This window comes from Peromyscus leucopus, chromosome 17, assembly GCF_004664715.2.
Source record: "Peromyscus leucopus breed LL Stock chromosome 17, UCI_PerLeu_2.1, whole genome shotgun sequence".
Taxonomy (NCBI): domain Eukaryota; kingdom Metazoa; phylum Chordata; class Mammalia; order Rodentia; family Cricetidae; genus Peromyscus; species Peromyscus leucopus.
The window spans coordinates 13,428,530-13,449,983 of record NC_051077.1 but is presented as its reverse complement, the minus strand read 5'-3'; the positions used below and the strand labels follow the sequence as shown (position 1 = coordinate 13,449,983).

Below are 21,454 nucleotides of genomic sequence, written 5' to 3'. Positions count from 1 at the left end.
TCTTATGCGTAAGCCTGAATAGCATATTGCCATGTAATAACAGACACTTGGTACTGTAAAAATAGAAAATAGAAAAGACAGTCATTTTCATGTGTCTGTTCCATGATCTTTCCATAAAAGATCAAAACTAAAAATAAGCCCATGTTTATTATTTATCTATCTTCTAGATAACGTCTGGACTACTGCTTAGGAAATCTGTAGAGCTGACCTTTGTTTTTATGTTCCTTTAGAGGTTAAGAACAGAAAGGGATTCTCTGAAGGAAACCATTGAAGAGCTCCGTTGTGTCCAGGCTCAGGAGGGGCAGCTCACCACTCAAGGTAAAAGTCCCTGTAACCCAGGAGTCTAGCTCGGACATCAGCAAAGGTGTTGGCTTCACTTAAGATGATTACACCAACAGATGAAAGTGAAAAATGGCTCAAATGAAAGAAATTGAATGAAATATTTGCACTGTTAACCAAGATTTTAACAGCTATGGTTGGAGGTTGGGTTTACTTAGCATCTTAAAAGCAATTTTGTAATCTCTTGAGTTTCGTGAGTCAAAATCATCTGTTAACCTAAACACTTTTATTATGAAAAAATCTGTCATGGCTTCTTTAAAAGTATGTCAATTTTTCCAAGTTGGTGATTTCTGCAAAAAGTGGATTGAATTTTAAATCATTAAGAAACTTATATCTGGGCCTAGAGAGGCTCCTTGGTTAAGAGCGCTGGCTACTCTTGCAGAAGACCTGGGTTCAGTTCCCAGCATCCACATAGCAGTGCATGTGACTCCAGTCCCAGGGCACCCACCATCTTCTGTAGCGCAGCAAGCACATGGCACATTTAACGTCTGTGAACGTGAAACACGCGTGCACATAGAATAGAAAACAGACCTTTCGAAAAAGACTTAGGGATTCTGAGAAGAAAAACTGAGAGAAAAAGACACGTGTGTGGCTTCTTTCTCACATGAGGGATTAATGCTTAGCTCAAGAGTTGCCCTCTTTAGTCACAGTAGGTGACTGAAAATGACTGGTACAAGTTTCACACTTGAGCAAACCCTGACTTTTCAGTTACTGTGACTAGCCTGGTTCTCCTCTGCGTGTTCCCTCTGAGAACTTCTTTATCTACTTATTTATCTAAGTCCTCAGTTGTCTCTGTCAGTTCCCTCTCCTCTGGCTTCACTAGTGTGAATGTCAGCTACTGTGGATTGTTATCTTACCACGCGATTTCCATTCCTCTTGACCGTTTCCAGACCCTAGTTTGTGTACAGCCCTAATTCAGACAGCCTAAGTTCTCTCTATATGTACTTCATACATACATATGTGCGTACATACATACCTACATACAGTCCTGGTCATCATCACCAAATGGACAGTATTCTTACTGTAATTGGTTCCTCTTTATACCCCTGCAGTTCTTTCACTTTTTTTCATCAGGTCTACATTAAATTTTTTTCAGAATTTTCAGAATCTCGCTTGAACCTGACACTCTTTACTCTCAGTTCCTATGTTGTCAAGAAAAGACAGCTCATCTCTTTTAAACTCTCATGTTTATTATTTGCTATACAAAAATCTACATGGTTGAGTGTTTTTTGTTTGTTATTCCTCTAGAAATGTACCCAAATGAGTAAGGAATAGTTCCTAAGAGCAAAATTGCAGAACTACCTGAATGTTTAGCAATATAACTGTGACATTTTTATTCACCAGTAAACTAAGTTATTAAAGAGCAAGGAAGATGTGAATGTGCTGGGTGTAGTGGCGCACACCTTTAATCCCAGCACTCAGGAGGCAGAGACTGGTAGATCTCTGTGAGTTCAAAATCCACCTGGTCTACAGAGTGAGTTCCAGATGAACCAGAAGTCACAGTGAGACCTTGTCTCAAAAAGTAACAATAAAAGCTATGTGACTGTTGTAACATTGAGTTTCATTATAACATTACATAGGTATATTTTGTATTTTGGTCATTTTCACGCATCATCCTCTCATGACCACTCATACTCCTGCTGACTCCCTCCCTTCTTGTGAGACTCCCTACTCCATGAGTGGCTGTGACAGACCTCATCCTGTCCAGGTAACCATAGCTGCTGAAGGGTAAGAAGACGGACCCTCCCTGCAGCTGTGGATTCTTTCCTCCCGTTTTTTGTGCTATTGTCTGAGGCTTAGATGATGTGATACAGATGTCCCTCTGAGGTCTGAGGACTCAGCGGTCACTTATTCTCAGCAGTTTGACCAGTTAGGAATCCTGAAGTAACCACTACCACTGCAGGAAAAAATAATAATAAAGCAAATCAAAGCAACAAAAGAAAGCACTTTTCTGACCAATGCTGAAAATAGTAAGTACTAATCTATGGCACTAATGTGCACATTAGTAGGCATTTTGACAGGCATATGATATCCATTTAGCAAAACAATAGCAGTAGCTTCCCACTAGAACCTATGACCCCTTTCCTCCTAAGGCCTGGGTTTTGTCTAGGTTTACATACCAGAGCTAATGATCAGGGCCTCACATCCAACCAGAAGGCAGTTGTTCGCCCCTGGTTTAGCCATGCCACTATCTCACAGTGGGCCATATCACCTGTCAGGTCAGTCAAATAGTGCACAAGGTAAAGTCCACAGCTGGATAAGGCTGGTCATTTCCCCCACTAGCCTGCATGGCGCTCTATAGCACTGTGAGTGCAGCTAAGCAGAGAAGACACTTCCAGCTCAGTTATAGCTTGATTGCTCTATTCTCTGCATCCAAAGCATATGGTGTGTTCACCAGAAGGATCCTACCATTAATGGAGTTCTGGGGAGCAACCAATAAAAATACTGTTTTAAGGGCCTTGGGTCTCCCTGACAAATAGTTTATAGGCAAGGTTTTGTGGTAGGGTTTTTTTTTTTTAAATTTCTTGATTTGCAAGTATGTGTGTTTTTATGTGTATACATACATAAATATATATATATATTTGTAAGAATATGCATAATTATGGGTACATGGAGGCCAAGAGAGAGTGCCAGACCCCTCAGAGACACAGGATAACCACCAGCTTGTTGCTTTGGTGCTGACACCCAAACTCACAGTGGACCATCTCTCCACCCCTATTTTATTTTTAATACCCTTACAGAGTAGCAGATGTTTTTATTGGCTTTTTCATACAAACTTTGTTTTAGTTTATGCCCCCCTCCCATCACCGTCTCACTACCCATATCTCTCCATGACTGTCCATCCCCAGTATTCATTTCCCAAGTGTTCTATTACCCTCTCTCTCTTAAAGCCTCTCAGTTTTCTTCACAGCGGATTTAAAGTCCACTGTGTATATGTACCAACTGATGGGCAGTGATTTCATTTCTTTGCTATTATCTACAGAGCAGCTGTAAATATGGGTGTGCACACATATTTGTGGTAGGATATAGAATCCTTTGAGTATATGCCCAGGAGTGCCAACGCTGGATCATACGGTACTTGTGTTTTTGGTTCTTTGAGGAACCCTCACACTAATTTCCGTAGTGGCTGCACCAGTATGCAGTTGCGCCAGCTGTGAATAAGGTTTCCCTCCCCGCATGTCCTCACCGGCATTTGTTGTCATATCTTTTCTAATGATAGCCAGTCTGACTGGCGTGAGGTAGAATATCAAAGTCATTTTATTTTGCCATTTTTGGTTGCTAATGTTGGTACACACTTTAAAAAATATTTACTGCCTGTTTTTGTTGTTGTTGTCATTGGGCTTGGGGTTTTTGGTGTGTGTGTGTGTGTGTGTGTGTGTGTGTGTGTGTGTGTGTGTGTGCTTTCTGTTTTGAGAATTTTTTGTTCAATTCTTCAGTCAATTTTTTTGTTTTTTGAGACAGGATTTCTCTGTGTAGCCTTGGCTGTCCTGGAACTTGCTCTGAAGACCAGGCTGGCCTCAAACTCACAGAGATCCTCCTGTCTCTGTCTCCTGAGTGCTGAGATTAAAGATGTGTACCACCACTGCCTGACTTTCTTCAGTCAAGTTTTTTTTTTTTTTAAATTAGGTTCTCTGTTTTCTTGACAGTCACTCTCTCTCTCTCTCTCTCTCTATATATATATATATATATCTATACATATATATCTATATATATATATAGAGAGAGAGAGTTTATATTTATATATATATATACATATATATATATAAATGGTAAACTTTGACAGATATATAGCTGGCAATTATTTTCCCCCATTCTGCTGTCTCTACTCAGTTAACTGTTTCCTTTATTATACAAAAGCCAAGGTCCTGTTTGTCGATTGTAAGCATTACAACCTGAGCAACTGCAGAGATTTCTTTCTTGAGCTTGTATTTTCTAGAGTTCCTATTCTAATTTTTTGTTCAGTGTCTTTCTTCAGTGTTTCCGAGTATTCACTATAGAGCTTTTTCACTTCCTTTGTTATGTTTATTCCAAGACGTTCTTTGTTTCTTTGCTTGTTTTGAGGCTAAAGTGAAGGGGTTATCACCCTGGTTTCTTCCCTCAGTGTGTATTGGTATTCATTTTGTATCATCCCACAATGCTGAAAGTCTTGAGTTCTCTTAAAGTTGGGGACTTTAAGATCTGTTTTTATGTGAAATAATACCGTCTGCAGATAAGGATACTTGGGCTTGTTCCCTTCCTGTGTGTATCTCTTGCTGCCTTCTTGAGTCTTACTGCACTGGGGAAGACTTGCCGTGGTGTATTGAACAAGAGTGGGGGAGGTCCACACCTTTCCTGATTAGAACTTTACTGTAGAACTCCTCCAGGGATGGACACAGAGCTCGGGGTCAGCCACATGAACAAAATGAAGGGAAAATAGCGTTGTTTCAGTTGTACAGAAAAGGGCATTTGACAAATTCCAACACCTACTCATAATTTTAAAAACTCAGTATGCCAGAAAGAGAAGATTTCCTCAACATGATAAAGAAACATTTTGAAAAAACTCAGTGGTGAGAGACTGAAAATTTTTCCTCCAAGACCAGGAAGAAAACAAAGGTGTTAGCTATCACCACTTTTCTTCAGGATAGTATTAAAATTTCTAGCCAGAGCAATTAGAAAAAAGGGAGTAGGGAGGAAGGGGGAAATGGATTGCATATTTTACATCCGAATGCAAAAGAATGAAACTGACCCAAAGACCTAAATATAAGAGCTAATCTAGTAGAGGAACATTTGGATGATATTGAATTGGACAGTGATCCCTGCGATTGGAGCCAAAGGCACAGGCAACAAAACAGAAGATGAATGAAGAGGCTTTGTCACTATTGAAAATGGTCACGTACAGAAACACTAGAGCAGAGGCAGTCTACAAAATGCAGAGAGGATCTGCAGATCTCTGAAATGAGTTAATATTCATGGCCTGGGGAGATGGCTCAGTGGTAAAAGTGCTTGCTGTGGAAGTCTGGGTACCTGAGTTGGCTTGCTACTCAGTGAGAGACCCTGTCTCAAAATGTAAAGTGATGGGCTGGAGAGGTGGCTCGCTGGTTAACAGAACTGGCTGCTCTTCCAAAGGACTTGGGTTGAATTTCCACCAACCACAGGGGCTGCTCATACCCATCTGTAACTCCAGTTCCAGTGCCCTCTTCTGGCCATGTCGGGTGCTTAGAACACACATGGTACGCAAACATACTTACATAAAGTGCAAGGTGATTGAGGAAAACAATTGAGGTCAGTTTCTGTCTTCTGCATATGATCACACACATGTACATGAACACATGATATGCACAGAACATCCAGGCTATTTGAAGAATTTATAAAACTGAACAATAATAAAAATAAAACCCATTTCACACATGAACAAAGGATTTGAATAGAAAGAATTATTTATCTCCAAAGAAGATAAACAGATGGCCAATAAACACATGAAATAGTAATATCGTTCAGTGATCACTAGAAAAAGACAAATCAATCAGTGAGTTACCACAAACTAATTAGTGAGGGTAAAGCTCTTCCCACTACCACCATGACCCCAAAGAAAGGAAAATAAATGTTGGTTAGAATTGGTTGGGAGAAATTGAAACCATTATGCACTTCTGGTGGGATGGGGCAGTGCTATGGAAATAAATTTGATAGTTTTTTAAAATATTTAAACATGAAATAACATGTGATTCAAGAAAGAACTGAGTGGGTACAACCAGGTAATTGTACACATATAACGTTTACACACACACACACAGACACAGCATTATTCACAGTCACCACAAAGTAGAAATAATGCACATCCGTCTACAGATTAGATACAATAAATGCACACAATGGAATATTATTTATCAATAAAAGGAAGAAAGTTCTGCAAAGTGCTGTAATGTGAACAGATCATCAAAATGTAGCACGAAATCTGCTTTAGTCTTTTGATAAAAACCCAGGAGCCAGATTTTGGGGTAAATGCTGAAAGATCAGAAAGGCAAAAGAACAAGCCACTGCCACGTCCTACCTCTAAAACTCCCCAGCCTGAAAAAGCCTTTAGCCAAAAGGGCCTGGTTCCTGTCTCCTTTGAGGCCTTATATACCTTTCTCTGCCCAGCCATATAACTTCCTTCTTAGTGCTACGATTAAAGGCATGTGTGCCTCCCAAGTACTGGGAGCAAAGGCATGAGATCCCAAGTGCTGGAATTAAAGGCCTGTGGCTCCCAAGTACTGGGATTAAAGGTGTGTGCCACCACTGCCTGGCATCTATGTTTAACCTGTTCTCTGATCTTCAGACAAATTTTATTAGGGTATACAATATATCACCACATCAAAGTGTTGTGTTAACTAAGTGAAAAAGACCAACACATGATTCTGCTTACATCTATAGACAGGCAACTCACTGACACAGACAGATGGAAACAGAACTGAGGTTACCAGGGAGTTACAGGCAAGAAGAGTGCAATAGCCTAATGGTTAGAGAATTTCTGACTGAGTTATTAAATAGTTAAAAACAGGTAATGGAGCCGGGCGATGGTGGCGTATGCCTTTAATCCCAGCACTCAGGAGGCAGAGGCAGGCAGATCTTTGTGAGTCCGAGGCCAGCCTGGTCTACGGAGTGAGATCCAGAAAAGGCACAAAGCTACACAGAGAAACCCTGTCTCGAAAAACCAAAAAAAAAAAAAGCAGGTAATGATAATGGTTTGACAACACTGAAATATACTTAATGATATGTAGTGGACCCTTACAGTTGTTTGAACAATAAATTTTTTGTGAAGCTACTATAACTTTTACTTGAGAAAATTGGTGATTTTGCCTAGCATCCACAGAGCTGGGTTCAAGTACCAATACCACAAAACAAACAACAACAACTGAAATGAAATGAAAAAGAACCAGTGAAATCTTTAGCTGTTAAAATTCATACTCAAGGTAATGCTTTCCTGCAGAAATTCTGTCTCTTAAGTAAAGGAGATAGTTGTCCTTCCTTAACTTTGTATACTTTTCTGTGTATTTATAGGGTTAATGCCTCTGGGAAGCCAGGAATCTTCAGACAGCCTCGCAGCAGAGATTATTACACCTGAAATCAGGTAAGGAGAGTGACCGTCACTCTACATAAGTCCTTGTAGAGAACTTATCTCCAGTGTAAAAAGAACCAGCTCCTCTTTTTGATGGGCATTTCAGCCTGAACTCGGTATTACAGCTTTATGTTTTCAGCATTTTAGAAGCTTTTTAAATTGTCCAGAGAACTAATTATTTTCCCTTGAGTGAGACAGTCTTTCACAGTACAAAATCAAACTCACATATCACATTTTGGAGCCTCAGCAGACAGCATGAAAATACCCAAGACAAAGGTTGTCCTTGGCTGTCATCCTAATAAACAATTACTAAGATTTATGTATTAGCCACTGGGAGTGGTCTGCAGGTCCAGTGCTACAGAGAGAGGAGCTCTTCCCATCTGTAACTACTCCTCCCTCAGCATCCCTCGCCTGTTTATCTGACATAGCAGCTTAGAGACTTCATGTCCTTCGGTACATTTCGCAGCATTCATTATGTGTATGAATGAAAAATAGAGGAGGGAAATGACTGTGCAGAAGGTAATGATGGATCCTGAACATCGCCTTGACCTTGTGGTCCTGTTTGTCGTTGTCTTTATTAAATGTCCATCAGGTCTCATCTCATCACTGTGTGTGTGCTGCGCGCGCCCATTCTCTCCAGCCGTGGCTCATGGGTAGAGGTTAGAGGACAACTTGGGAGGTGGTTCTCTCCTTCTGCCTTGGAATCGAGGAATCAGACTTGGGCTGACGGCCATCTCCCTAACCCTTATGTGCCTTTCTCTTTTCACCATCTGGGAACAAACGAAATCAGTAGAATGAACGCATACTTATTCTTCATAAGGATTTGTAGATAAATGGCTATATCCTTTACTCTAAAAGCAGTTAAGGAAGCCTATTGGTAAAGGTTTTTTAAGCTAAAAAGGAGCAAGGATAATCCACAACTGGTTTTTCTGTGTGTGATTAGATACAACCTAAGTCTGCTCTATATCCTAAAGAGCTAACAAGAAAATGAAATTATAAACAGTGATGAAAACTTTAAGCATATGTCATAGACAGTGAGTTAATATTTGATGTTTCACTCAGGTTAGGGTTTTGGAGGAACTAGAAGCCTCAAACAAAGTAAAAAGTGGGGGAAAATATCCTTAGAACAAATTAAAGAATGTCTTCTGTGTAGAAATGTGCCCATCTTTTAACTGAAAATTTGCTTTTCTGGTAAATAATCTTAAGGAAATAGTCAGCAATATACACAAAGGTATTTTATAAAGCTGCTCATTATTAAAATATTAAAAGCTTAAAATGTATCACCTAAATAAGTAACGATTGATTTATAACTTTTAGTACTGTGTCATTTAAATTTTTGAGATAAAATATTAAAAGATTGTGGAATTCTAAGGTAATGAGCAAGTACCAGTATAAAACGTACTACTCGATCCTTTTCTTTTGAAAAGCAAATATTTGTCTATATGTATATATATATACACAGAATTAGAATGTTGTTTCAGCAACAGTCACTTTGTACTATATGGTTATAGTCATGTTCGTAATTTAAATATTACATAAGAAGGGAAATAGGATTTGGAATTGTCTTCATCCTTTGTCATGAGACACAGAAACTATTTCTTTCTAGAAGGAGTTTAGTTTGTAAAGGTGATATCTTTTGTACGAGTAAAGGCACTGTACTAGTTGCAGACACTCTTTTTCATATGTATCCTGTGTATTGATACTCCAACTTTATATAGCTGGGTCATGATTCATATAGTGTCTTGCTTAATGAATTAGATAATCAACTTTTATTTTTCTCACTCAGGGAGAAACTTATTCGTCTTCAGCATGAGAATAAGATGTTAAAAATCAGTCAAGAGGGTTCAGACAATGAGAAAATTGCCTTATTGCAGAGCCTTCTAGATGATGCAAACCTGCGCAAGAATGAGCTGGAGACGGAGAACAGGTAGCGTGTGTGGGTGCAGTGGCCAGCTACAGCTTCTCCCTCTGTGCCTTGATTTTGTTATTTTTAAAGAAAGGCTTGGGATGTATTTGAAAAATGATTATAAGCTAGTATATTTCTTGCTTTTTTTAAATTACATTTCTTCTTTTTCTTCCCTCCACATCATCTCCTCCCCACTCTCCTTCAAATTCATGGTCTCTTCTTTCACTAATTGTTATTGCATGCATATATATGTATGTATGTTTGTACATACATATTCCTAAATATAACTTGCTCAGTCTGTGTAATGTCACTTGTGTGTGTGTTTTCAGGGCTGACCATTTGTCCCTGTACAGCTAGTTGGTGTGCTCTTCCCTGAAGGGCCACCTCTCCCGTTCCCAGCTTTCCTTAGTTGCCTATAGTGTTTTGTGTACGGTTGAGGCCCCGTGGGCTTTTCCCCATCACTTTGGCATGTCCATTTGTGTTGTCTTTGTTCAGCTTTTATATTTCTTTTTAAGATTATTTAATATGTTTGACACAGGGTCTCACTGTATAGTCTTGGCTGGCCCGGAACTCAGAGATCTGCCTGCCTGTACTAGTATTAAAGCCTGTGTTACCATTCCTGGCTTTAAAACAAAACAAAACAAAAAACAAAAACAGATATGTACAGGGTTAAAAAATAGCTGATACAGAGTTGGAGAGATGGGCCGGTGGTTAAGAGCACTGGCTGTTCTTCCGGAGGACCTGGGTTCAATTCCCAGCACCCACATGGCAGTTGTCTGTAGTTCCAGTTCCAGAGGATCCAACATGCTCACACAGACATACATGCAGGTCAAACACCAATGCACATAAAATAAAAATAAATAAGTCATTTTTAAAAACATATCTGATGCATTCACACTTTTCATAGCAATTGCTCTTCATAGTTGATTTTCACAAGCTAATGTTTGAAAGGATCTATTGGTGTGGAGTTGAATTGATAAAGTATTTTTTCCCTCAATTATTATTTGTCATGACCTTAAAAGAAAATTTTCCCTCCCAAGAGCAGTTCAGTTATTTTGAAAATTTAAACTATTACATTAACAAAAAAAATCCATTTCTGCTTGTAAATTTTCCTTGTCTTAATGTTATACAGTTTTTCAGAGTCATTTGCTATAAAATTAGGATGTTGTTATTGTTGTTGCTTTTCGTTTGTTTGTTTGTTTGTTTTTTGGTTTTTCGAGACAGGGTTTCTCTGCGTAGTTTTGCGCCTTTCCTGGAGCTCACTTGGTAGCCCAGGCTGGCTCAACTCACAGAGATCTGCTGCTCTGCCTCCGAGTGCTGGGATTAAAGGCATGCGCCACCACCGGCCGGCTGTTTGTTTGTTTTTTAAGACAGGATTTCTCTGTGTAGCCCTGGCTGTCCAGGAACTCACTCTGTAGAGCAGGCTGGCCTCAAACTTAGAGATCCTCCTGTCTCTGTTTCCCAAGTGCTGGGATTAAAGGTACATGCCACCACACCCGGCTTGGTAAATGTTTTTTTTTTTTTTTTTTTTTTTTTTTTTTTTTTTTTCCGAGACATGGTTTCTCTGCGTAGCTTTGCGCCTTTCCTGGAGCTTACTTGGTAGCCCAGGCTGGCCTCGAACTCACAGAGATCCGCCTGGCTCTGCCTCCTGATTGCTGGGATTAAAGGTGTGCGCCACCACCGCCGCCCAGCGGTAAATGTTTATTAAGTAACAAAAGTGACAGTGTTTCCCTTTTCTTACTGTTGTGATAAGCTGTCTTTTTTTTTTTTTAATAGTTGACATTCTTATTGCATGTGACTGTATGCTCTGCATGCCTGTGTGCTGTGGCATTTCCCCAGGCAGGGTCAGATTGTTGGGATGGTTTTACCTAGCCTTACTTAACTTGTAATACTAAGTTCTCTAGGTACTGAGGCAGAGTAGATAGCGTTATAGAGGAATAGAAATATCACTGTGATTATAAGAACATCGTTAAATACAATGTTCTGTGTAGCATTGTATGTGATCACTTAGTAACACAGAGTGAGTGCTTTTTTTTAAATGAAATTTTAATTTAAAATTTTTTTTAAGAGTTACTTATTTTTATTTTATGTGTGAGTCTTTTGCCTGTATGTGTGTCTGTGCCATATGGGCATGCATTGCCCACAGAGGATAGAGAGGGCATTTGATCCTGGGATTGGAATTACAGATAGTTATTAGCTACCATGTGAATTAAACCCAGGTCATCTGGAAAAACAGTCAATGCTCTTAACCACTGAGCCATCTCTCCAGCACCCTTTGTTTTCTTTTTTGAAAATTTCATACATGAGTACTGTGTTTACATCATTTCCTACCACCTGCCCTTTTCCGTCTCTAACTCCTACCATGCCCCTCCTCTCAAATTCATGACCTCTTCTTCTATAATTACTATACACACACACACACACACACACACACACACACACACACACACACACACACACACATATTGAGTTCATTTAGTATTGCTCTTATGTACAAACATGTAGGGCTTCCCACTTGGGATTGGATAGCTGGGCAGGAGCGCATTCCTGAAGAAAACTGATTCTCCCTCTCTCAGGAGCCATTGACTACCTGTAACTCTTCCTTTAGGGGTGAGGCCTTATGAGATTCCCTCATCCATATGGCATATCAGTTGGTGGCATTACTGTGCATGTCTTGTTTAGGCAACCATATTGTTAAGATGTGTATGGGTACAGTGTCTAGAAGATTTTATGGATGTAGTATCTAGAAGACACTATTTCACAGAAGGCATCCTGTTCTTCTGGCACTTACAATGATTTTTTCCCTGAGTCTAATTAAGGGGTGCTTTGTAGATGTATCAGCTGTGGTTGGGACCCCATGGTCACTGTGTAGTGTCCATCCACAGCAAAAACAGAGCTGCTTGAATAAGGTGTGAAAGCTGCAGTTAGCTGTAGGAGTAAGGATATGTACTGAGAACAGAGTAGAAATTTGTTTAGAAAATGTCAGTCAAGGGTTCTCCTCTAGGGCCTGTGACCTCGCCAGCAGTGGTCATTGCCTGGTTTTACAGCATGAGTTCCCTCATACCGACTAGACCTTATATCCAATTGCACAGCTCTTGATTACCACCAGGCCAAAGGGCCAGTATTGCATCCTTGGGGATGTCATTGGTGTGGTTTACAGGCTTCACAGTTGGCTAGGACTACCCATTGCTTCTCTCACTCAGGAGCTTGCACAGCACCTTCTGATCCTGAGAGCTAGTCTGCAGTGGGGAACTTTCCAGGTCAGTTCCAGCTTGATTCTTCACGTCCTGTGCCCAAAGTGTGTGGTGTCTTCAGCAATAGGAGCTTTAAAAAAGTAGAAAGTAGAGAAAGGAAAGTCATAGAGGACTATGGACGTATCTTGATCTGCATTCATTGTTCTCTGTATTATAACCATTCTGATCTAGTCTACTTCTTCCTACTCTAAATTTTATTCCAGTAGAAAAAGCATCCACAATTCTTTCATATTGTTTCTCCTAATTCTTGTTCTTTTCTCTTCGGAAACAGAACAGGTAGTTTTCACAAAACAAATAACTTAGTTTCTGTGTATTATTATAATTATTAACACATGTTAATTCATACATTTGTGGGTTTCACTATGGCATTTTTATACTTAGAAATACCATGTTTTTACCATGCCTGTTTTCAGATTCCCTACTACCCATCTCATTGTCACACACATGCATGTCCTTGGACCTTCTCTTGTCCTTAACAGAAGTCTCCATTCTACTTTCTAGTTTGTTTTATAAATGTCCGGCCTTAGCTTGGTTTAAATTATTAAATTATTAGCCAGCTTTACTTAAATTATCCCATCTATCTTTTGCCTCTGGGCTTTTCCTGTTCTCTTATTTCTGTATCTTACTCTTACGTCGTGGCTTGCTGGGTAGCTGGCCTCTGGACTCTTCGTCCTTCTCTGGCTACTTCTTCTTTTCTCCTTTCAGACTTCTCCTTTTATATCTTCTCTGCCTGCCAGCCCTGCCTATCCTGTCTCCTGACTTGCTATTGGCCGTTGAGCTCTTTATTAGACATCAGGTGTTTTAGACAGGCAACGTAACACAGCTTCAAAGAGTTAAACAAATGCAACATAACAAAAGTAACACACCTTAAAATAATATTTCCCAACACTCCTTAGTTTCCAAATATGAGGGAAAACATTTTTTGTTTGTTTTTCAAGACAAGGTTTCTGGCTGTCCTGGAACTCACTCTGTAGACCAGGCCATGAACTCACAGAAATCCACCTGCCTCTGCCTCCTGAGTGCTAGGATTAAAGGTGTGCGCCACCACTGCCCAGCAAAACATACTTTTCTTTCTATGGTTATCTTTTTTCATTTAGCATGATGTACATCAATTTCATCCTACAAATGACAAAATTTCATTATTCTTCATGACTGAGTAAAATGTGTATTTATTCAACGGTTTCTTTATCCATTCATCTATTGATGGGCACTCAAGCTGTTAGCATTACTTAGCTTTGTGAATAGTGCTGTGATAAACATAAGTATGCAACTGTCTCAGTTGTATACTGGCTCTGATTTTTGTATGTGTACCCAGGAATGGCATAGAAGGATTGATAAAGAATGGTTTGTTTTATTTTAAGTTTACCGATTTTCATTACTGTTTTTGCTAGTTTATATTACTCCTGACATTGTAGAAGAGTTCATTTGGATTTTTATATCTTTGCCAGCATTTGGGCTAGAAAGATGCACTGACTGCTCTTCCAGAGGATTTGGGTTTGATTTCAGAACCCTCTTGGGGGCTCACAGTGGTCTGTAACTTCAGTCTCAGGCCCAGAGCATCTCACACCCTCTTTGGGCCTCTGCAGGCACTGTATACATGTGGTGCACGTACATACATTCAGCCAGAACACCCATAAAAATAAAATTAATAAATAATTAACTTAAAAAAACTATTTGTTAGCATTTGTTGGGGACTTTCTGGTATTTTTTTTTAAAGTTTTGGTTATTAATTTTGGTTAAGTTTTATTTCTTTATGATCACTGCACATTAATTCTTATATGAATAGCTGGCAAAGTGTTTCTCCCATTCTGTATGTTCTCTATTCTACACTCAAACTTGTCAATTCTTTATCTTTGTTTCCTGAACTACTGGACTCCTGTTGAGGAAATCATTGCCTGTGTTAATGATCTGACCATGTTTCCTATGATAGCTTCAAGGTTTTACAGCTTCAGTCCTTTTGAATGGATTTTGGCACAGGGTGGGAGATGTGAATCTTGTTTCATTCTTCCACTTGCAGATATTTACACTTCTGGAACCTCTTATACATTGTTGGCTAGGTCTGGTTTTACCTCAATACTATACTTTTGTTGTTAGGACTTTGTGATGGTTTTAAAATCAAATGAGTGATGCCACCAGCATTAGCCATTTTATCTGTATGGATAATGCCATTGGAATTTTGATGGGAATTGCATTGAATCTGCAGTTGCTTTGGCGAGTTTGGGAACCTCAGCAACATTAATTCCCCTAGTCCACCAATGGAAGCTCTTTCTGCCCTCTGTTAATCCTTTTCAGCTCCTGTCTAATGATTTTCACTCTAGAGATCTGCCTCAGCTTTGGTTAGGTTTATTCCTAGAAATGTTTTGGTTTTGGTTTGAGGGGTTGTTTGGTTTGTGAGGTTTTTGTGGCAGTTGTTGGAATTGCTTCTCTGGGTTCTTTCTGAGGAAGTTCACTATTGGTGTACAGAGGAACTACTATTGGCAGGGCTTGGGGTTCACAGCTTTAATCTCATTCCTCGGGAGGCAAAGGCAGGTGCATCTCTCAGAGTCCAAGCCCATGTGGTCTACATGGTGAGTTCTAGGGAAGTCAGGGCTACATACTGAGACCCTGTCTTAGAAAACAAAAGGAAAGCTACTATTTTTGTATATTGACTGTGTATCCTGCTACCTAACTGATTTTTTTTTTATCAGTTTTAGAAAGGTTTTTTGGTAGATCTTTAGAATTTTCTTTGTATGGTATCTTGTCAATAGAAGTAATTAATTACCCTCCTTTCCTAGCAAACTTATTTGGAACTCTGAAGTATTATGTAGCAAATAATTACGTTAATCTGCCAGACAGTATATTAAAATTGCCTTTCGTAACCCTTAGAACAGTATTTTTAGCTCCATCTTAAAACCGAGGAAGCTGAAGCCAAAGAATGTTTAGTAGTTTTCAGTTAGCAGGTTTAAATATTAAAGCCCAGGTCTTTTAGCTCCCAAAATCTGCAGTGGCGTTGTAGATTTTTAAAAAGCAGGGAGAGGGAAATCGAAAGTGAGGTTGTTTTGTTTTTTTGACATAGGCTCATGTGTGTACCAGGCTGCCCTCAAGCTTACTGTATGACTAGGAAGACCTTAAGCTTCTGACTTTCCTGCCTCCTTCCCTAAGTTTGGGAACCACAGGCATGTGCCACTATGCCTGGTTTATACAGTACTGGGGGTGGAGCCATGCATCTAGGCAAGCGCTCTACCAACTGAGCTACATCTCCAGTCCAAAAGTGAAATTTTAAATATAAAAACTAATATGAAGGGGACTGGAGAGATGGCTCAGCAGTTAAGAGCACTGGCTGTTCTTCCAGAGGACCTGTGTTCAATTCCCAGCAACCATATAATGACTCACAACCATCTGTAATGAGATCTGGCGCCCTCTTTTGGCCTGCAGGCATACCTGCAGACAGAACACTGTATACATAACAAGTAAATCTTTAAAAAAAAAAAAAAAAAAAAAACACTATGCAAAGTAATCTTTACTTTGAAACTGTGAGTGTGCTATTGCAATTATACAATGCTACTACAACCTGAATTCTAAGTTTGCCAATGACGCTTTCAGTGAAATCAGTATGACAACCCAAGGGGAAGAAGTATATGTGGAGAATTAATATGTGCTTGCTTTGCAGGCTGGTGAATCAAAGACTTCTAGAAGTACAGTCACAAGTAGAAGAACTGCAGAAATCTTTGCAGGATCAAGGCTCAAAAGCAGAAGATGTAAGTTTTGATATGTACCAACTATGCTCTGAAAGTGTCACAACTAAGAAAACCTGTGATTTCGATGCTTTGTAAAATTAATTCATGTGTGTGAGTTGTAGGGCAGGGTGCTCCTGTGCATGTGCGCTCCACAGCTCACTGCAGCGGTCAGGGACAGCATGCGGGGCTGTGTCTGTCCTTGCTCCATGTGGGTCCCAGGAACTAGTGACAAACGTCTTTACCATTGAAGCGTCTCTCAGGCACATCTCCAATTTTTTTTATTGATGATATCTAAGAATTTAGCATTATACTTGTTATAGGGGAGAAATACTGTTTTCCTTTTCGCTGGCATTCTTTATTTAAAAGCCCTGTTTAATTGACTCTGCTAAGTTTACTTGTGTTATCAGGTAAGACATTACATTGAAGCACGCTATATCTTAAGTGTGTTCAATTCATAGTGAAGTAAAAGGTTTCCCCCCCTCAAACCAGAACAAAAAATGTAAAGACATGCCCAAGAAGAAAATTTTAATATGAACTTGGTATTTAAGAAAAAAATGCTATCTCTAGCATCCGAATCCATGCTGACCTTTTTATATTCTTTTAGCATTCTGCATAGCTCTCTCTTAGCTCTCCTCTGCTATTAGCACATTCTCACTGGAATATGGTACCTGTGCTCAGCGAAGGATGATGACTTACATCATCCCCGTCCACTAACCCCCTTTCACAGTGCTTAGGATGATGACTTACATCATCCCCGTCCACTAACCACCTTTCACAGTGCTTAGGATGCCTAGTAGACATCTCTGGCAACAAGAAACAGGTTATAATTGGTAAATCCTTTATATTGAATAAAGCATACACAATAAAACAAAAGCACAAAAATGTTTAAGAACAGTGTAAAGAATAGGGAAAATAAATGTTAAATAATCAGTCTTTTGTTTTCTATTGCCAATGCAGTTTTCTATAATCTCAGACATTTGAGTTTAAACTTTCTAGATTGCTTTCATTGGCACAGTCAGTTGGAGAAATCTCCAGCCTTATTAACATAGGGACAGCTGAAAAGAGAAGAGAGTTGAGTAAATTACTTTCAAAGTTTGGGAATATTAAATATAAAAGCCCTTGAGGCCTCAAACTTAGTTTTGTAAGTTTCTGTACACATATATCTTCTTTAGATTGCCAGTGTGACCCTCTAATTCATGATTTAGTTTATTTCTTAATGAGTTGATAATTGTCTTAGTTTCCCAAATCAGTTCACAACTATTGTTATTTTTAACAACCATACACCTTTATTAAAATGGAACTAGTTAAAATGCCAAGCCTTTTTTTGTTTGTTTGTTTGTTTTGTTTTTTACTTTTTAAAAATTTTGTGGCTCTGGGATTCAAATCTACCACTGAGCCATGCCTCTAGCCCAGTGTCATGATTTAAAAACAATCAAACAAACAAACAAAACATGTTAAAATGGTAAATCTCGAAGAGATGAAATTAGTGCACTGAAATAATAATGCCTACTTAACAATGTCTTAGAGGTGAGCCATAGGATGTAGTTTCTTACTTCATTGGCATCTCTAGATCCCTTTTACCAAAAGAAATATAAAGTTCATTTGGGTCTTAAAAATTGGGAGGTGACTGTTGTGGATTTATTTGGGTAGAAAAGGGGAAAGAGGGTACTACACACAGGTAAGCATGGTGAGTGATTCAATTAGCTAAATGTAGTAGTGCAGTAAGGACCATTGTATGTACTTCTCTTGCTTAAATTAACACATTAAGGAGTTGTTTAAAGTGACTTGGGACAGCCTAGTTAGTTATCACTGTGATAAATCTAATTAAACATATTGTGGGCAATTGCTGTAAGGATTATATTTCAGAGGTAAGATGCCAGCCCTATCAAATACTTGCATAGACTGGGCACCTTTTAACTGCCTAAGTAGTAATGAGATGTCTAGCTCTAATCTAAGCAAAATTTCCTTCTGTGTTCTTCTCTGCAGACAAAATTCAGGTGGAAAATTTTCTGTTTTGAAGACTCCAGATTCCTTAGAGAAATAATTAGTTTACTTCAGGATATGTAGTTCTTCTACCCCGTCAGATTTTTGATATTTTTCTCTTATTTTTCTCCTCAATAATCTATAGTGTTGTATCTCAGGAGTGTGATGCATAGAGCAACCTCTAGACTGGATTCATCCCCTCTGAAGAACAAACATAATTGCTGCCTTTTCTATTATCAAAACAGTCTTATAACCTTAAGTTAGAGGATGATGGTTTGCACATTTTTATTATTATTTTTATGTTATTTGTTTTTAGCATGGAAGCAGAAATGCATTGTTATATCCAGTCATATGGATAATTTGAGCTAGCCACAGTATATAAAACTTCAGAGAACAAGACAGGATGAGGAGGCCATAGAAGAAAGAAAAATGTACAGTTCTGAAAAAATTGCCTGTCTTTTACTTCTGTTCATGAGTTACTAAATCGTTCATTCGTTCCTTCTCTTGGCTGCTGTGTTTGCTTCATACTAATATGTCCTCTCTGTCTCTTGGCATGGTTTCTGCTCAAGGCTATTGTAAGTATGGCTTCCTATTCATTTCCATATACTTAGCAGTTTTTAAGTTTATACTTTATCTGATATTATAGTCAGTGGTACTGAAATTTTAAAGTAAGACTCATGAAAAATGAATGTGCTAATAGTTGCTTTATAAGTATATGCTCTTGACAATTAAAATCTTAAAGTCGATCTAAATCTTAATGGAGAGGTCCTTCCCTTTGTCTCCCTCCTGCTCTGCTCCTTGAATTAGTTCATTGATAGAAGTGGCTGTAGTGTAGGCTTCCTTTTATAATATGGTTTGCTCCAAGCACACATTTTTATAGTCGTAGTCTTCAGTTTGGAGAGGCACTGCAGCATAGAACTCGTGGAAAGGGGTGATCAGAGGGTTGGGGTCTCGACCACACTGGACTTTAATTTGCAGTGTGTTCCTTCAGTTACTAAAGGTGCTTGGGCCTCAGCCTCTCCGGTGTACAGCAGGGTTAATGTTACTGTCATGAGGTTTACACACTGTACTTAGCAGGCTTTAGTGCAGTGTCTGGCATATTAGACTTGTAGTTAGTATTTGACTATATAATGTGTAAGAATTCAAAGTAATTGTTAATATCTAATCAAAACACAAAATTAAGAATTTTTAATATTTCCATTTCATCCCCTTAGCAGAAAGAGAACCAATAATAATGATTTTAAAGCAAATAAAGATTAAAGGGTTATTATCTTTTAATAAGATATCTTATTTTTATAGACCTTACTTTTAATAAGATATCTTATTAGAGGTATTGTATATCTTATAAGAAGAACACATAATTGCTGCCTTTTCTATTATCAAAACAGTCTTATAACCTTAAGTCAGCATGATGGTTTGCACATTTTTATTATTATTTTTATGTTATTTGTTTTTAGCATGGAAGCAGAAATGCATTGTTATATCCAGTCATATGGATAATTTGAGCTAGCCACAGTATATAAAACTTCAGAGAACAAGACAGGATGAGGAGGCCATAGAAGAAGGAAAAATGTACAGTTCTGAAAAAAATTGCCTGTCTTTTACTTCTGTTATATGATATAAATAATATCTTTTTTAGATATTAAAGATATAAATAATATCTCTAATAAGATATCTTATTAAAAGTAAGGATATTGTCTTTCTGTAGGTTTAGGGAAAATAGTAGTAGAGGACATTGTTCTAATTACAGTTACCATACTGAGAAAGATGTGAATTTGAAATATTCCAAAGCTGTGTTAGAATTGATGGAATGAACTCAAGCCTGATGATACACACCTGAAATCCCAGACCTCCAGCATTTAGGAAGAGGGTCATGAGTTCAAGGGCAAACTGGGTTCCATACCTGGTGAGTTCCCGGCCATTTCTAAATGGGAGGAAGTAGGTAGACATGAGCTAATATATGTAGTGATTCATTATCTAAATAAGTTTTTTTTTTTTTTTTTTTTGTTTATTGTTGAGTGTCAGTTATCACATAATTCAAAATTCATTGTTAATATTTACCCTTATAAGTGTTAAACTGAGATCTGGTGGTCTATGTGTCTATTCTTATTTTATGCAAGTTTTAACTTCCTGCTTTTCAGGAAGTTTAAAACCTTTAAAAACAAAATTACCCGGTCAAACCTTCATTCTCAACATCTCAACATCTTCCCCTTTATATCTCTCATGCCATCAAATACATTACTTGTCATCAGCTAAAATATGGCAATGAATCTGAGACTTTAACATAATTCAGAGAAAGCAGGGTAAGAAAAATCTGTTATTGTTAGGGTACTCCTTGGATACTGAGTCCAGGATTATTTGGGTCTCTCTATAAGGAGCTTTTAAATTCATTTCCCTGTGTGTAAATTGAGAATTTACCTAGTTTCTATGTGTTTTGTACTGACTGCTCTCACTTCTCGGCTGTTCTCTTCTTTTATTGAAGAAGAATAAATTGAGGTTACATGGGTTTTGAGCTCTTTGACCAAAGAAATTACTGAGAGCTTACTCCCAAGTTATTTACTATATACTCTTTAATTATTACAAAATAATGTTAGTTGAAATGTTAAATAATGAGCTAATTTTTTATTTTCCATTTTCAGTCAATTCTTCTGAAAAAGAAGCTTGAAGAACATCTGTAAGTAGACAACTTGTTGAGACTCTTCACATTGCAGAACAAAAGCAGTCTGTGTTGTGGGTGCAGAGGGTGTAGGCAGTTATCACATAATTCAAAATTCGTAAGTTGTCCTTGAAGGTACAGGAAAGTACCACTTGGTAGTAGTGTCTAGAGGACCATTTCTACCCAAACCCCACACATCAATTCGGTGATTGTCAGCCAACCATGGTGACTCACACCTGCAATCCAGGGACTGAGGCAGGAGAATTACTCCTGGTTTCAGGCCAACTTGGGCAACAGCGTGAGACTCCTTAGAAAGAAAAGAGTATGAGATGCTGGATCAAAAATCTCAGCCTTCTTCTGTGACAGGCCAGACAGTAATTGTTTTAGGCTGTCTGAGTCCTGGCCTCTGGTGCAGCCACTCAGCTCTGAAAGCAGCTGTAGACAATATTAAAACTAGTTAGGACTGTGCTGCAGTAGAACTTCACATATGGGAACAGGCACCCCACTGCCTGCCCCTGACAGGCT

At 38.6% G+C, this 21,454-nt stretch overlaps 1 protein-coding gene across 4 annotated transcripts in view; it reads left to right on the top strand.

The window, feature by feature from the left end:
- The window catches only part of Hook3 (hook microtubule tethering protein 3), a 93,675-nt gene that overhangs the window by 56,561 nt on the left and 15,660 nt on the right, over nt 1-21,454 (top strand). For 2 of the 4 annotated variants that reach the window (XM_028854845.2, XM_028854844.2), the window contains exons 13-18: nt 231-318; nt 7,357-7,426; nt 9,201-9,341; nt 16,224-16,311; nt 18,843-18,848; nt 20,913-20,947. In XM_028854845.2, coding sequence (XP_028710678.1) covers nt 231-318; nt 7,357-7,426; nt 9,201-9,341; nt 16,224-16,311; nt 18,843-18,848; nt 20,913-20,947 — 428 coding nt within the window. The remainder of the gene's footprint in view (nt 1-230; nt 319-7,356; nt 7,427-9,200; nt 9,342-16,223; nt 16,312-18,842; nt 18,849-20,912; nt 20,948-21,454) is intronic. The other 2 variants (XM_028854847.2, XM_028854846.2) reach the window with 1 other exon arrangement.